This window comes from Morus notabilis, unplaced genomic scaffold (genome assembly GCF_000414095.1).
Source record: "Morus notabilis unplaced genomic scaffold, ASM41409v2 Scaffold1276, whole genome shotgun sequence".
In the NCBI taxonomy this organism is placed as follows: domain Eukaryota; kingdom Viridiplantae; phylum Streptophyta; class Magnoliopsida; order Rosales; family Moraceae; genus Morus; species Morus notabilis.
In genome coordinates, this window is record NW_010361531.1 from 248,697 (window position 1) to 266,315 (window position 17,619).

The 17,619-nt window shown below is 35.1% G+C and overlaps 2 protein-coding genes across 2 annotated transcripts; both read right to left on the reverse strand.

Annotated features, from left to right (window-relative positions):
* Window positions 1–538: 538 nt before the first annotated feature.
* LOC21394284 (probable inactive receptor kinase At1g27190) lies at window positions 539–2,800 on the reverse strand. The gene has a single exon (XM_010099944.2). The coding sequence runs from the start codon at window positions 2,654–2,656 to the stop codon at window positions 833–835; it is 1,824 nt and encodes a 607-aa protein (XP_010098246.2). The 5' UTR covers window positions 2,657–2,800; the 3' UTR covers window positions 539–832.
* Window positions 2,801–11,891: 9,091 nt separating this feature from the next.
* Window positions 11,892–13,563, reverse strand: LOC21394286 (transcription factor MYB1R1). The gene is made up of 3 exons (XM_010099946.2): window positions 13,145–13,563; window positions 12,836–13,044; window positions 11,892–12,750 (listed from the first exon to the last, which is right to left on the reverse strand). The coding sequence occupies exons 1-3, from the start codon at window positions 13,428–13,430 to the stop codon at window positions 12,274–12,276; spliced, it is 972 nt and encodes a 323-aa protein (XP_010098248.1). The 5' UTR covers window positions 13,431–13,563; the 3' UTR covers window positions 11,892–12,273.
* Window positions 13,564–17,619: the final 4,056 nt, after the last annotated feature.

Consider the following 17,619-nt stretch of genomic DNA (forward strand, 5'->3'; position numbering starts at 1 on the left):
GTTTAATTATACTATTATTATCAATTAGGAAAATTCTATAATAGAACATGAAAAACCTTACCGAATAGCCTTTTTTTTTTGTTTTTTTGTTTTTTTTTTTTGTATTTTTAAGCACCATTTTGTATTAAATTCTATTAATTTTACGTATTTTTTATTTTAACGTGATTTTGACTATTTGTACCCATAAAGCTACTAGTATTTTTTTGGCTAAAGCTAAAGCGCTTATTATTTAGGTTAACTAATATAAGTTAACCCAATCCATCGAATTGCCTGCGGGACCGAACTTTGAAAGTCTTTGAGCTGCCACGATTTTTGGGTTTGCGTGTGACCATGCCCATGACCAGTCTATAAATACAAGGCAGAAGAAGACAAGTATGATTACCAGAACCACCACCTATTCTATTTTCAATTTGAAGCACAAACCAAACCTGTATTCCTTGCATAACTCATTATTAAATTTAAATTGGACGCTTCAAATATTAAACATTGAACAGGGAGGGGTTTTATACAAAATGAAGCAGAATCTGATGAAAGGGCTCTCTTTTGGTGTATATTTGAAAAGATTTCTTAAAAGAACAGAATGGCCAGGAACAACAAAGACATTAAAAAGCAGCTTTTTCCAAGTGGAAAAGCATAAAATTCTTTGGACCACATAAGAATATATAACGGATCATGCATCTTGTATATTAAAGAATCATACAACAAAATGAGTAACAAAACAGGGAATCATATGCTCCAAAGTGGAAACCTTTGCAAAAAAAAGCATACAATACTCGAAGAGGGTGATGACATTTCTTTGCATTTCTAATTCTTTTTCAGCCATCTTCCCCTTTTAATCAAGATCTTGTTTGCCAAAGATCAAAGGGAATTCATCATAATGCTCGGAGAAACCATGTTTCTCAGCCACGGTTTTCAAGGACTCATAAACCTGGTACATTGAAGGCCTATCCTTCGGCCTAGAAACCACACAACTGCAAGCAACCTTCATAAAATGCAATATCTCATCGTCATGACCTTTCCCTGATAGAGCATTATCTATGGCATCTACGCTTCTACCAGCACTTGATAATTGGTTAACCCAATCAACCAAATTCCCTTTAAAACCTTCTCCTGGATTGTTGACTTCTAAAGGCTTCTGCCCAGTAACCAACTCCAAAAGCACCACCCCAAAACCATACACATCTCCTTTAAGAGATGCCACCATTGTGCTCGAGTACTCGGGAGCAACATAACCAAATTCACCCAAATTTCCATTCACAAACGAGCTATCGTTAGAATCGCGAGAACCCACGAGCCTCGCCAGACCAAAGTCTGTGATCCGAGCTTCGAAATCATAATCGAGCAGGATCACATTGGAACTAATGTTCTGGTGCATATACGGCGGCTGACATGAATGGTGAAGCCAAGCCAGACCCCTGGCTGCGCCCACACCGATCTTAAGCCTTGTGGGCCAATCCAAGAAACCATACTGACTATTAGCATTACCACTTCCATTAAGCTGCGAGTACAAAGTCCCATTATACATGTGCTTATAAACCAAAAGCTTCTCTTCTTCCACAATACAGAACCCCAACAAAGGCACCAAATTAGGATGCCTAAGCTGCCCCAACCTGTTCATTTCCGACCTAAATTGTTTCTCACCAAGCTTACAAGCATTAAGCCGTTTAATAGCTAAAGCAGACCCATCAGGCAAAACGGCCTTGTAGGAAACCCCTGTTCTAGTTGAGATCACAATGTTTTGGCGATCAAAATTGTTGGTGGCCACTAATAAGTCGGACAATCTGACCTTCACAATGGGTTTCTGAAACAAAGAAACCTGGACAAGCTTGTGAGCTCTCAACAAACCAACCCAACCAGCATCAATGTCCTTACCATCACCACCACCACTAGCACCACCAAAGCCTCTCCTTTTCCTGCTTGCCCTAACGAAAAACCACCACCACAGACCAAACCCTATAATCAGCGACACGGCGGCGCCGATAGCCCCGGCGGCAATTATAATGCCGAGGCTTTTACCGCTCAATCCGCCACATTTCCCGAGAGGCTTACCGCAGAGCCCACTGTTGCCATCAAAACTGTCCTTTTCGAAGCCAGACAAATCGGACGGTACGGTTCCGGTGAGATCGTTGTTAGCGACAGAGAACGTCTTGAGCCTCTCGAGACGGCCGAGCTCGTAGGGGATCGCACCGGAGAGACGGTTGCCGTCGAGAATGAGCGTGTTGAGGAACTTGCAGTTGACAATCTCCGGCGCAATCGAACCGGAGAGGCGGTTGTTGGAGAGATCCAAGGTGACGAGGTAGGGCAGCCAGGTGCAGATTTGGGGAGGGATGGGGCCGGAGAGATGGTTGTTGGAGAAGTCTAGGGTTTGGAGGCTGCGACAGAACTTGAGGGACTCGGGAAGCCCGCCGGAGAGGTCCATATACTGGAGCTGAATGCTGATGAGGCGATTCTCCTTCTCGTTCCAGCAGGAGACTCCGGCGAGCTTGCAGATTGAGGCGACGGAGTCGTTGGTGAACGTCCATGAACGAAGCTTGCCGAGTGGATCGGAGAGAGATTTTCTCACGCCTTCCAAGCACATCATGTCATCTTCCATCGCGGAGCAGAAGGAGATTGAAGCTATGGAGACGAGGATGAGGAAGAAAGTCTTCATTTTCATTGCGTCTTCGTCTTCAGTTTTCGAAGTTAGGGATTTGGATTTAGTTGAAGCAAAACGGGAGCCGCAGAGTAGGGTGGATAAGCGGCCATTGACAGTGGAGTGAGAAAACTTTAGAGAGAGGAAATAGACAGAGAAGCAGGTGCAGCCTTTGACTGCCCGCTGAATTATAATTATTTTTGTTTTTGGACTCTTATGATTATTGATTGAGCTTTCTTTTTTAAGCGACGTCGTATTGCTGACTTAGCTGAAATGTGAAGCAACGTAAATGGTATATTGGTGATTGTATTTGCATGCGTGAGTAAAAATAACATTTTTACTCCACCAATAAGAACCACGTTTTAATTTTTGAATAAATTTTTTAACAATATGATATAGAATAAGAGCAGTTATATAATCCGTGCTGTAAATTTTAATAAGACATGAACAAATATAATGGTTAAAGATCTAATCTAATAATTAAAAATATTAAGCGTCTGTTTGATTCATAGATTAAAATCATGAGATTAGAATTATTTTTAATTTACGTGTGTTTTTTGTAAAAAAAAATACTATAACGAACTATGAACTATGATTCGAATCAAAGAACGAATCTTCCAACCAAACAGGCTCTAACTCCCTAGTTTTTTACTAGTCGAATCAAAATACATCTCCTACTGTAAAAGTTCTTTTTTCTTTTGTCTTGTTTTTTCATAAAAGGTGAGCAAATTTAGTTGGAAGTATGCGGTAAGTGGCGAATAATTAATGGTTGATGCGGTTTTGAGAAAGGAAAACAATTGTTTTTGGTGGGGTCCGATTTCTCAATCCCAAGTACCGATTTCCCTGTTTAAACTAATAGTTTAGTGAATTAGATGAAATTCCAATTGTCTTTTATTGAGAATTTGTTTTCTTTCTTTTTCTTCCTTCAAAATGTTTCTCTCTCTCTTTTTATTTCATCTCTGTACCTTTTTTATTACGGGATTTTTTTATCTTGTTTCTACTTTGTATTTTCAAATTATTCAAAATTATTCATTTTAAAAATATACCATCAAATTTTATTTAATAAAATAAAGGTATAATTTATCGATTAACATGGTAACAACCCTATTAATTACTATAAATTTTTTTTTTCCATCATTGGCCATTCTAATAATTTCTAACATGATAATAATATAATAAAAATTCAAATTCAGTATAATTCATTAAATACCTTTTTTTTTTTAGAAAACATGAAATACTTTTTCCCTTGTGCTATAAAAAATATCTCAAATTCTTTTTTTTATTTCTTCTCCTGGTTTTCTTAATTTCATGAAGGGGGGAAAATTCCAGGTTAATACGGGCTTCTCTAAAGTGGGTCATCCTATCTGCTGGCCCAAGACATACTTGATAACTTAGCCCATAGACACAAGAAATGAGGAAATGAGAGAAATAGTTTGAAAGTGACACAAAAAATGAGGAAAAAAACAAATATTCATTAAAAAGTGTATGAGTTAAGATTTTTTTAATCTTAATTAATAATTTTTTTAGTCAAATAAATATAATAATAAAAGGTTATTAATCAAGAAAAATGAGTAAACATTTAGACTTATATACTCTTAAGAGTAAAGTCTGTAATTTTAAAAAAAAAAAAAAAAAAAGAAATAGGTGTTCATAATCACAAATGATATTTTCTTTTCTTTGCCTTCTTTTCCGCAGAAGAATAAAGGTTCTCGCCACTTTCACCCCTTGAAATAAAAATATAACGGCAATATTGAATACACCATTAATCTTCTCAAGGAAAAAGATATTGAGCCTTGAGCCACTGTTGGTGGCCTAAATGGCATAGAATACGATATACAAAATATCGATAAAATACCTACATGATATAATGAAAACTAACCAAACAGAATCGAGAAAACTATTAGTGGACGTTTAGTTTATAGCCTCAGAATCATTCTCAATTTATATGTATTTTTTGAGAAAAAAAAATATTGTAACGAGTCACGAACCATGATTCGAATCATGGCACGAATCCACCGATCCAACGCACACTAATCTTTTGATCTGAATTTGCAAAAGAGAAGGCAAACATTGTAACGAGTCACGAACCATGATTCGAATCATGGTACGAATCCACCAATCCAACGCACACTAATCTTTTGATCTGAATTTGCAAAAGAGAAGGCAAAAGTTTCCATATTCCCTAGCAAGAAAAAAAAAAGGAGAATATACATAGAAAATATAAAGGAGATAAGATCATAAGCATAATGATACACACATAATAGTGACCGTCACATCAAAGAAACATAGATTCTTTTAAATGAAGCACGTTTGAGAAGAAATAAGGACCAACACTTAAAAGATTCTGATTAGCCAGAAATGGGGAGAAGATAGGAACCTTTGAGAAAACAAAATCCCAAAGCCAGAATAAAAAATAAAAGAGAAAAAAAAGAAAATAGTGATGGAAGAATCTGGATCAAATAGTGGAACAAAAAATGAAGTCTAAAGTTTCAATAAGCAATCGCTTTGCAACAGATCAAGACAAGTCACGAAACTCAACTGAGGTAGAATCTGTTCTCTTGGCCATCTTTTGGCTGCTAAAGGTATATACAAAATGAATTAGGCATGAAAAGCTGTGAGAAATAATTAGGGTACATTTATTTCTCTTTTTTTTTAAGTAACAATCCGAGCCATTGAAAAAAAAATTATTATTTTTCTGTCAAGTTGCTAACTAACGTAAATGTCAATGGGATGAGATCGTTTTTGAACCTCATTCAACGACTGAAAAATGGGAAGCATATGCATCGTCAGTTTTACTCATAAAGTTGATGTTGAAGTCTAATATATATATATATATATATATGTATACATATATATATATATATATATTTAACTCCATTACTACTAAGCTGCATGGCCATTGGAGAAAAAAAATAATAATAATTCGACACTTGTCGAGAACCCACAACAATTATACTAACTCTTAACTAGAGAATACAAGCTCTAGCCAGCTGGAATAAGACTTTAAAATTGTTGAGTAAGTGATTCAAATTAATTTTAAAAAAATTATTATTTTTTAGTAAGTTATTGTTTTTTTTAGACAATGAGTATTAAGAGTTTATAAATAAGTATTTTGTGTAAGATTTTGTATACTAAGAGAAAAATGTAGAGAAAGAGTGCCTCATTTTGAGAGAAAGATAGAAAAGTAAGGAAAAAGATAGGCAAAATGTGTAAGGAGTTTGGGTAGAGAGAGAAATAGAGAAAGTTTGTTGAGTATGTAATTTTGAAACTATTAGTAATGTTTTTCTCCCTCTTCCGTGGACGTAGAAAATTTTTCTGAATTACCTAAATCTTTGTCTTCTCTATTTTTTTGTTATTTTTGTTTCAATTTATTTTTTTGCTACTTGGGCGTTGGGTAAGTTTGACTCATGAACTAAAATATAATGTTATGAATGAGATATCTCCTTCTGAGTTATGAAAAAAATTAGAAAAAATTTATATGTCGAAATCTCCAACTAATAGATTATATTTTAAGAAACAATTGTATGAGTTGATGATGGATGAGGAAAGTACTATTAGGGATTATATAAATAATTTTAATAAGTGCATAACTCAACTGTTAAGTGTAGAAGTCAAAATTGATAAGGAAATTAAAGCGGTAATTTTGATGGCCTCCCTACCCAAATCATATGAGACTTTGATGACTACACTATTAGTTAGAAAGGCGACATTGACTGTAGATGATGTATCGACTGCTCTGTTAGAGACTACAAATATGAAGAAGCCAAGTAGTATGTCTCATACTGAACAAGTTTTAGTGGCTAAGTCAGAATCAAATAAGGGTACGAGTAAGTCACGAGAAAGATGGTATGATAAGAGAGATGATCGTTCTCAATCCCGACTAAAGAAGGATATTGAGTGCTATTATTGTCATAAGAAGGGGCATATTAAAAGAAACTGTGAAGAAATGACAAAGTACCTCGAAGAAAAGAGAAAGCAAGAAACTCAAGAGACTTTAGATTCTGCAAATATTGTTGGCAACGGGTATGATAGTGAAAATGATGTTTATTATGTTATTGTTGATGAAAATATTTCTGACTCTTGGATATTGGATTATGGATGCTCGTTTCATATGTGTCTATATAAGGAATGGTTTGATTCTTATAAGTCCTGTGATGTTGGTACTTTGTTGATAGCTAATTATTCTAGTGTTAAAGTTGTTAGAATAGGTATTGTTAAGGTGGAGGTATTTGATGGAGTTATGAGGACATTGACAAATGTTAGGCATGTTCCTCAACTAAGGAGAAGTTTGATTTCTTTGGAAGCTTTGGACACTTTGGGTTGTGAGTAATATGCGAATTGTGATTTTATGCAAGTCAAGATAGGTGATTTAGTAGCCATGAATGGTGAAAAAGTGAAAAACTTGTATAAACTGATTGGGACTACAGTTGTAGGTGGAATTATGAAGGTGGAGCCAAGCCACAAAGAATCTTCTTCTGTTGTGAAAGAAGTTGCAGAAGTAGAAGAGTACATCAAGATGATAACAGTTGAAGATGAAAGACAAGATGGTGAAAACTTGTAGCTGTGAAGATACTTTGAAGAAGAAGAAGATAGTTTCTCGTGTCAAGTTTGATGAGAGTTTGAACTTGATACATGTTTATTTTTGTTGAAACTTGCATTGTCGGTGTGATGACGGGTTTTGAAATTGGATACCCAAATGAGTGAGTTGAGAAAATTTGAGTAAATGTGGAGATTGTTGGTAAGTGCCTTAAAGTGATTTTGGGAAAGTTATTATTTCGTGTTTTTTGGTATGTTACTGTTTTCTATTTTTAGAAATAGTTATTATGAGTCTATAAATAAGTGCTTTGTGTAAGGTAAAAGTTTGTTGAGTGTATAATTTTAAAACTGTTAGTGAAGTTTTTCTCTCTCTTCCGTAGACGTAGAAATTTTTTTTGAACTATCTAAATCTTTATCTTCTTTATTATTGGGTAAGTGTCAAATTTTTGTTGGGTGTGTTTTTCCCCAACAAAAATGATGAAAACGAAATAAAGGAAAAGCAAGATACTTTTGTTTGCACAATGAAAAGGAAGCTTATATATGCATGCAAATAATTATAAGTAAGGCACATATGAAATAAGATGAGAGTTTCTATAGCAAAACAACAAAATAGAGCTAGCTAGCTAGCTAGCAATGCATTAATTGGGTGACATCGAATCACAAATGTCAATGTTTTGTGGAGTATGGCACTGTAAATGATGAATTTAAGTTTGCATTAAATTTGTCTTCTTTTTTCTTCCCAATAATCACTGGCACATTCTAATGGCATATTCTTGAAAATTACAGGACAAAAGAGCTGTCGAAAGTTAGAACAAGGGTCACTATTTTTAATTTAATTTTAGGTAGCATTTCAAGTCCTTGACCAATCAAATATCGGTACCCCACAGAACATTTTGACAAATTTTCTGCTTAACTTCACTTCAAACAAGATCAATTCATCAAATGCCATTTGATCATTTCCCCAATATATTCTTCCCATACATTACCTGCTATTCTCAGCTGTATCAAAAAATTGAAATTATTGCCTAACCATGCCACATAAGTTATCAGCAAAACAGAAGAAGAAATCCCTTTGCGAGAAATCCATGCTTTTAGTGGCAAACATCATTAAACTCTCATCTCTATCCTTTGTCACTGTAAGCTTCAATAAAAAGACATCGGTCAGAAGTACCCCGAAAGCAGTTGAGAAGAAGCGAGCCTCTTCGAGTACCGCTAAAGTTGCTGAAACTATGGATTCGTTGGTTCCAGAATGTTCTAGAAGCCAAAGGTCAAAAGAACCTGAGAGTGGCTCCAAGCCACGCTCTTGCTTGATGGAATTACCAAAAAAGGTTAGTCCCTTGTATGTGACTCGTGAAAAAGAGCAGGATATTGATGACAGAGCTGCTGATTTTATTAGGAGGACACATGAGAAGATCAAGAAGAGTGACTTAAATTCTGCCACCAAACGCTTTTCGTACAAATTCCCTATTTCTGCTCCTAATATAGTTAGAGAAGTCAAACTTTCTAAGTTCTAGCTTAGTTTGTGTAGCTTCTTCTTGCCAAATTACTTTGCTTGCTCTATTTATAGGTAATATGTGTGTTTGGTTGAAAGGAATTATTGAAGAAGCATTAGGCATTACTAGAATAAATGGTGGGGTGCTTCAGAGATTTTACTCAAACATTATTTATCTTTTATTTTGGCTTTCTCGGAATCAAAATGAAAGCTAAATAAGAAGGAAAGTTGATCTTTGTGCATGGACTATTGGGGTGCCATTAGCTTGATATTCTCTTCTTTCAGCTATTAGAGAAGTCAGAACTTTCCAACCAAATAACTTGGTGTTCTAATGACTAAGCGAGGGAGGCTTTGAAATTTCACCTGTGTGCCATTTACTGTAATTATAGTGTCTAAACAAATTAAAAGCTAGCTTTCATCTTACTTTTTATCTTTTTTACGGCACTGACGATTATTTATATATATTGTAGGGCGCATGTAAAGTGCAACATTATAGTAGTGAATATCATGAATTTTTCAAGCCAGTGAATCTATAATCCTTAGGTGTTTCTATCACTTGTTCATCGAATATCTGGTCTGATTTAAGCTGTAATGTGAAAGTTATACAAACTGATGCAGGAGCTTAAGGTCCCGTTCATTTCACTAATTTGAGTTTAGAATTCAAATTTTGTTACAATAAAAAACTATCCAAAACAGTCACATCTAACTTTTTTATTATAGTAAAAAGTTCTCACATAAAATCATATCTCAACTCGAATTAAAAATTTAAATCAGCGAACTAAACGGTCTTTAAGGCTACTGTCGTTTTGGTTTCCTGCTTTCTCGTTTATTTAGCTAGCTTAGTGTCGTTTTGTCTGTTCGTTTGTATTAAAAAGGCTGATAATGCCAGATTTGCCTTCGTTGGAGAGAGATCAGGAGAGTGGTATTTTTCTGAGCTCTCTCTCTGTCCAGCCTTGGGTTTCGCTACTCACCAAAACCACCACAAAATTAACTACAGTGACATAAAGAACTCTGTGTTCGTTTAGACCCGGCTATGTATGTAAATGAGAAATATAAGATCAACTCCAACCTTATTGAATATGAGCAATACAACATTTACTTAAACCTCATTTATTTTACTAATTCGAGTTGAGAATTTGAGTTTTGTTACAGTAAAAAGCTCTGAAAAACAGTCATATGTAATTTTTTTACTACAGTAAAATGCTCTCAAATAAAATCACATCTCAACTTAAATTAAAAATTTGAATCAGCGAATTAGTTCATATGCTTGTCACTTCAATTGTCTGTATTTGTTTTCCCTTTCTTGTTCGATGTACAGTGATTGTCCACAACCTTGCGCCTTGCAAGAATTGGCTAGAAAGTTTGTCAAAATGACTGCCTTTGAAAGTGAAACTAACAAAATGATAATTTTCCTTTTTTAAAGTGATCCTACTGAATGGTTCTTTTTTTTTTTAAAGTATCATACTGAATGGTTCCGAAGTCATTACACAAATTATTTCTCTAAATCTATTATAAAAATAAAGCTTTCTATTTAAGGCCATTTTCCAAAAACTCAAATTGGGCAAATAAAAATAAATAAACAGAGCGAGAGAGAGAGAGATCCTATTTTTGTAGATTTTGGCCTGAATCCAATGTCGAATTTTCTAAGGCCCACGTATAACAGCCTCCCAATAGGATTGGCGTTGCTATTCATGTCGCATTTTTTTTCCCTATTTATGTCGCATTTTGGAAAAAAAAAATTTAATAAATGTATCATATATTTTAAATTTATCATTTATTTTGTACTCAATTATCGAATGTTTACACGGCATTTAAATGTGTAGAACAAGTTCAGGTCATGAAATGTTCAATTTCTCAATTTTGGTTAATTTAATAACCAAAATGCCCTTAAAAAGATTAAAAAAAAGAAAAAAAAAAAACCAACTTTTAAAAACAGATACAAAAACTCTTGTTATAGGAAAAAAAAATTTGACGAGATTTTTTTTGTTTAATTTTTTCTATGAATTTTTTCAACTTCTTTCTCTTCTTTTTTTTTTCTTTCAAGAATATTTTTGTGTTCAATAGTTAAAATTGAATATTAACCGATTTAGAGTATGAATTTGATACTTAATTGAAATGATGATACCATATATAAGTTTGAAAAATGTCCACAATATCTTGAGTCCTATTTATTTCATTGATTCGAGTTTTATTACAGTAAAAAACTCTCAGAAATAATCACATTTAACTCTTTTACTATAATAAAAAATTCTCACATAAAATCATATCTCAACTCGAATTAAAAATTTAAATCAACGAACTAAACAAATCATTGTTATATATAAATTTCCCTTTCAATTTTTGGCATCTACATAAAAAAGCAAGTAAATCCACTTTTACTCTAGTAATACGAGATACCGATTTCTGTTATTTGAACGGTAGAGGAGGAGCCAGCTCTTCTTCTTTGCTGTGGCCGTAAAGTTAAGATGTTGTTGTCGTATGGGGTCAACGTACGTGTGGCTTTCCTTTTCTTACTTTTTCAAGGAATAGTTTTAAGCCAACTGCCAACCCCCACGGAAACCAACTTCATGATAACCAGCTTCAGCCACAACTATGTACATATAGCATACAATATCTGTTCATTAATCCCTTAAAGACCTATGGTCTATGAGCCATTGATTCAAAATATATTCAAAAACCATTTGTGTCCATACATCTCTAGTACAAAGCAGAAGAGTTTTATCAACTGATGTGAAATGAGTAATAGAGATTATTGCCCCGTTTATTTTACCGATTCGAGTTTAAAATTTGAGTTTTATTATAGTTAAAAACTCCCAGAAACAGTCACATCTTATTGTTTTTATTACAGTAAAAAATTCTCATATAAAATTACATCTCAACTCAAATCAACAAAGTAAACGGGTCCTATATATCTTCACCAAAAGATGGGTTTACATATTTACTCACACCTTACTCTCGCGTAGAAATAAAAAATGACACGATATTTATTCGATATAACACTGAAATTGTTTATAAAAAAAGTAATACTTGAGTAGTTATAGAGGCATAATAATGCTGTTTTTTTTTTTTTATCAGACCCATTAGACTACTAATTTGTTATAGGTGACTATACAAACTATACAAATTTGGTGTGGTATATGTCTATACAAGCAATACCAAATAATTATGTGAATCCCATTATTTACGCATAAAATTAAGCTAGAAATGTAATAGCAACAAATTAGAAAAGGATTTAACTAATTTACAATGACATATTATATTCATCTGTCTAACACATATATTTCCTAGTTGAAGTCCCTTATTGAATCCCACAGACCAAATAACATAGAACGCACCGAGTGCGTTTATAATTCCACCCCACGAGAAGGAACCAGACAAATTAAACAAGAATCCCCACACAGAAAACGACATCAAATCTTTTTTCTAAATCTTTTTCTATACATACAATACAAAGGGGAAAAAAAAGAAAAAAAAAAAAAAAAACGAATAACCTACCTAATTAACAATCTAATCATTCTGTCTAATCAAATCCAGTTTTTTTCCTTAATCTTGTCTCTAATACGATTTCCTTCTGATATATAGCAAGGTGTATTAATATATAATATTATTCCTTTCAAGCAACGCTAATGATGCTATCACCATTGGACATGGCCTGAAAAGTAGACTGATGCGGCGGCGGCGGCGGCGGCGATGACTTCTCGTCCGACGGAGTAGAGAGCTTCAGCGATAGAGGCAATGGGTCCGCCACGGTCGGTGACTTGCTGTTCAGATTAAGATTAGCCATTTTGGACGACGGAGGGATCGGATGAAGCGGGATCGGACGGATGAGCTTGGTCGGCGGCGGAGGCTTAGCTGCTAATTGGACGCAGGAATCTAATGCCGGACTCTCTGACGAGTTCTCGGCCGTGGTAGCGATTGGTAGGACAACCGGAGCGAGTGTCATCGGAAAAGTTGAGACCGGAAACATCCCGAGATTGCAAGTTAAATGAGGCTGAGGCTGTGGCTGCGGTGGATGTGGAAGTATTGGTACTGATGGAGCTGCCTCTGTGTGGACTTGGAGATCTTCATCCATGGATGATGAAGTCATGAACTGTAAATCGAAAGGCTAATTAAAAGTCATCAAAAAAATTGATTTCATGAAGTAAAATCAGAGAATATAAATTAGTGCTACATACGGTATCGGTGGTGATGTCAAAGAGACTGGATCTGCGGCGTCTGCGATTGTGGTTGTTGCGACGGAGAAAGTATTTCTGAGCGTGGCTAGCCACCTGAGTCGGCGTGCGAGTCTTCACAAAGTTTCTAGAAATTCCTCTCCAATCTCCCTTCCCTACCTTCTGCAATCCCAACAAGAAAAGCCTGTGCTCTTCCTCCGTCCATGGAACACCTAATTAACCAAAAACAAAAAAAACAAAAATCAATCAGAAAGAACTAAAAAAAAATCAAAAAGAGCGAGATCAGATTCGGAAGAAGAGAAACACGAATACCTCTCTTGCGCTCGCGACTACGGCCGGAGGCGTGAACGACGTCGTCGGAAGCGTAGCCGGTGTCGGCGTTGGAGTCCTGAGCCCGGTCGTACTGCGATAGATTGATCATACTGGCGCTCTTCCTGAAGGAGCTTCCCTCCGTGACTCGCACGCCGAAGAGCATAATCGCGTTCTCTCCTCCTCCTCCTCCTCCGGCGGCGGCGGCGCCATTTCCGTCTCCGCAAGCCTCCGTGCACGTGCGGGAGTTGTGGCCGTTATTCCCGCACTGCGAGCACGTGCGAGACATGATCTCCGGCGACTTCGTCGATCGGGCGATCCTTCTTCTTTGTTTGGCTCACGGGAGAATCCAACAAGGCATGCAAAAAAAGAGGGGCTCTTTTGGTGGCCAAAGCTACTAGAGAAAGAGAGAATGGGAGAAACTTTGGACTTGATATATAGAAGAAGCCAAATTTTTTTTAGGGTTTTGTTTGTTTATGCTACTAGCAACGTGGACTAAGGACCTGGAGAAATGCTTAAATGCGACGCGGGAGCATCACATGAATTTAAACGCTACCGACAAATCACTCTCAATCAGGGCCGTTGAAATCTTATCGGATGTCGTCGATAAAACCAAGGACTTGCCTTATCATGATGTCCCATGATACTGGGTTTCCATGGATGAGATCTATCTTGTGTGCTAAAAGGAGTACTAATTCTATCGCCATGACTCTATGGTGGACCATACTCTTTTTTTATCATTATTATTTTACTTTTTTTTGGTTTTTTTTTTTCATATATTAAGAGAATTTTTACTGCTGGTGGGGTCTGTTATTTTTTATCATTAAATTAATTTTTTAATAGTTATATATATAAATTCGTATTAAAAATTTACAACTCACTCAAATTATTTTTATTGTAAATTCAATTATTAAAAAATTATTTTAACATAATAAAAAAAATACTATCTTTATTAATAAAATAAAATAATACACTCTACCATAAAGATTCTCAAATATTTATTGCTAATGAAAAAGCTCGGTATATTCTAGGTTTCTACCAAGTCCAAATCTTTGGATGGTCCAAAATCTAGTCATGTGCAATTAATTAATTGATTAAAAATATAAAACCCGACATATTAATGTCACAATTTGTATGATGTATCTATTGTATTGAAAGTGGTATTATTGGTGGAAAATGTCTGCATATTAATAGAAAATGTTGACATGAGAAATAGTATATAAATATATATAAGCATGTAAAGTGAAAACTGAAAAGAAAAGGGATGGTGGAGGAGCAAAAGAGAGTCTCCACCGTGAACTTGGCATATTCGGTGGCTCAAAGAGAGAGATTTGGTTGTCTTATGCTTCAATGGGATTGGGGCTGCTCTTACTTAATTAATCTTAGCCCCATGGGTGGTGGGTGGAGTTGAATTAGGATAAGTAAAACATGGACCCCGCCTATCACCTACATTGGTCCTTCTCTTTAAGACTCTGTTTGGTTGGATGAATAAAGAGTAAAAAGAATAATAAAAAAAAAAGGATGGAGAAGATTGTAACAATTTTTTATATTGTTTAATAAGATGGAGGAAGAGTTGAAAGAATAAGTGATAATTTTTTATTAAATTAATATATTACCCATTTAAATTTTTTGTTAATAATTTAATCAGAGAGTAAAATAATCTTTTAAAATTACAAGTGGATGAATTATTTGGATGATACAAGGGTTCAAATTAGTGGGCTATAAAAGAGCACACACCCCTCCACCTCTCCTTTTATCTCCTCATTTTTTCTAACCAAACAGAAGATTAGACATCTCCCTCCATCCCTCTTCCACTTACAGAACATACTCTTAAGCCTCAGCTTTTCTATGTGGCTCCGGTCGTGCACTTGGTGGTGGATTGATGCCTTTTTCTTTCTTCCTTTATTTTTTATAATTACGTTTTCTTTCTTCCTTTCTTATTTAATTCGTCTTAACTTTTTTTATTATTGATGAATTTTTAATTTCTTTTAAGTGTTAGTGAGACTAATGAAAGCCCAATAGAGCTTGCCATGTTGATGTGGCAACTAAGTTTTTACTAAAAATAAAAAGAAAAATGCAATAAATAGCATTTTTATTACACATTTTTAAAGTACATAACATAATTTTATAACTCGATAAATTATAGCATATACTGTATTCCCTTTTTAAACATTTATTGTCTTTTCCACTTTTATCCTTTCTTATCTTTCCATTTTCTCTTTTCTCTTATGCTTATCTCTCCTTTTATCTCTATCACGCGTCTGTTCAGGACATTCTCTCTTCATTTCTCTCTCTCCTCTGTCCTCTCTCCTCCATCGGTTCCTCTCCCTCTCTCTCACCTTCATTGGTTCCTCTCTTCCTTTCTATCTATGCCACTTCAGAATTACAAACCTATAGTATTTGAATCGCGACAACGCGATCACGAGATCTCGTCACTGTCAGTGTCGAGGACGATGGAATCTAGACTGATGGTCAAGGCACGACATCGCTTGAACCTCGACGAGATATGAAGGAAATGACGGTCGTTAAGACATTGTCGGTGAACCAACACTGCATGCGAACCAAATCCCATGGTGAAGGTTGCGACATCAGCATCAGAGCCGGAGGAGATCAATGCGCAACTAGTGGGCAATGGCGACAACAAATCGTCGGGATTGTCATGTCGTGGTGGATTTCAGTCGCGATGTCCAATCGCGATCTCTGGTCACAACTCTGATATCTTTTTCTCCCTCCCAACCCACTTCCTTTTTTCTCTCTTCAATTCGCGATCAGATTCTGACAACATCGCGATCGTCTATTCTCCGCTGCGATCTCATATTTTGCGAAGAAGATCCACTTGAACAAACCCATATCCAAGCGAAGATATTCCAAAGACATCGCAATCGTTGATTCCAACACGATCTCATCGTCTTGAAGCTGGATCTTGTCATCGCCGCTCATGTCAACGGACGATATGCGAATTCCGATTGATGTAAGCATCATCGGCGGTGAGGCGAGGAACGTGGAGATTTGTGGATTATCGAGAATGTGTAATGATTTTGATTTGTGGATTTTTTTTTGTGATTTTTGTATTTTCTGATATCTAAAAGTTTTGGTATATTTATTTGTATTTTCCTGTGTTATTTTTTTTTTTGTATTTTTGAATGTGGAAATATTATATTTACCAATATATATTAGACTGAATCTAATTTTTCTGATATGATAAATACTGTATTTACCAGTAAATACTTCATTGAATTCGGTATTTACTAGTAAATATGATATTTACAGATAAATATAGTATTTACTAGTTGCCGGCACCAACGGTCAGATTTTCAGATAAATATAGTATTTATAAGTAAATACATTATTTATCGATAAATACAATATTAAGTGGTTGTCGGAGTCGGTCACCCGATTTTCAAATATAGTATTAATAATAAATATGATATTAATTGTTAAATACGATATTTACCAGTGGCCGAAGCCATCCGTCAGATTTTCAGATAAATGTGGTAAATACGATATTTACCAGTAAATATGATATTTATAGGCAAATACGGTATTTACAAGTCTCCGGAGCCGATCATCAGATTTTTAGATAACAATGATAAATATGATAATTACTAGTAAATACGGTATTTACATGTAAATACCGTATTTATTAGTCGATGGAGCCTGTCGCCGGATTTTTAGATAAATATAATAAATACAGTATTTACCAGTCGCCGGAGACGACAGCCGGTGACAGTTGCAAGAAATGGTTGTCGACCGCCGGAAAATAGTTGTCGATCGCCGGAGCTGGTATGATATTTACCTGTAAATACAGTGTTTAATGGGCGCCATAGTCGATGGTGAGATCTTTGGATAAATATGATATTTATTAGTAAATACGGTATTTACCATTAAATATAATATTAAACGGTTGTCGGAGTTGGTGGTCGAATTTTTAGATAAATATGATTTTTACTCGTAAATACAATATTTATTAGTAAATACACTGTTTAAACGATCGTCAAAATCGGTGCCTGAATTTTCAGATAAATATGATATTTACTGGTAAATACGATATTTACTGGTAAATACAGTGTTAAATAGTCATCGAAGTCAGTGGCCAGATTTTTGGGTAAATATGATATTTACTAGTAAATACGACATTTATTGATAAATACAATATTTACCTATAAATACAACATCAAACGGTTGCCGGAGTCGGTGGTCAACCTTTCAAGTAAATATGATATTTACTAGTAAATACGGTATTTACCAATAAATACGGTATTTACCAGTAAATACGGTATTACCAATAAATATGGTATTTACTAATAAATACAGTGTTAAACGGTCGCTGAAAATCAGTTACCAGAAAAAGGTCACTGATCGTTAGAAAATGATCACAAGTTGTTGAAAAATGGTATGCGGTCCCGACCATGGTGGACTTGACTATAATCTACCTATTTTAAAAAATATGCTATAATTTACTATTTTTTTTTAAAAAA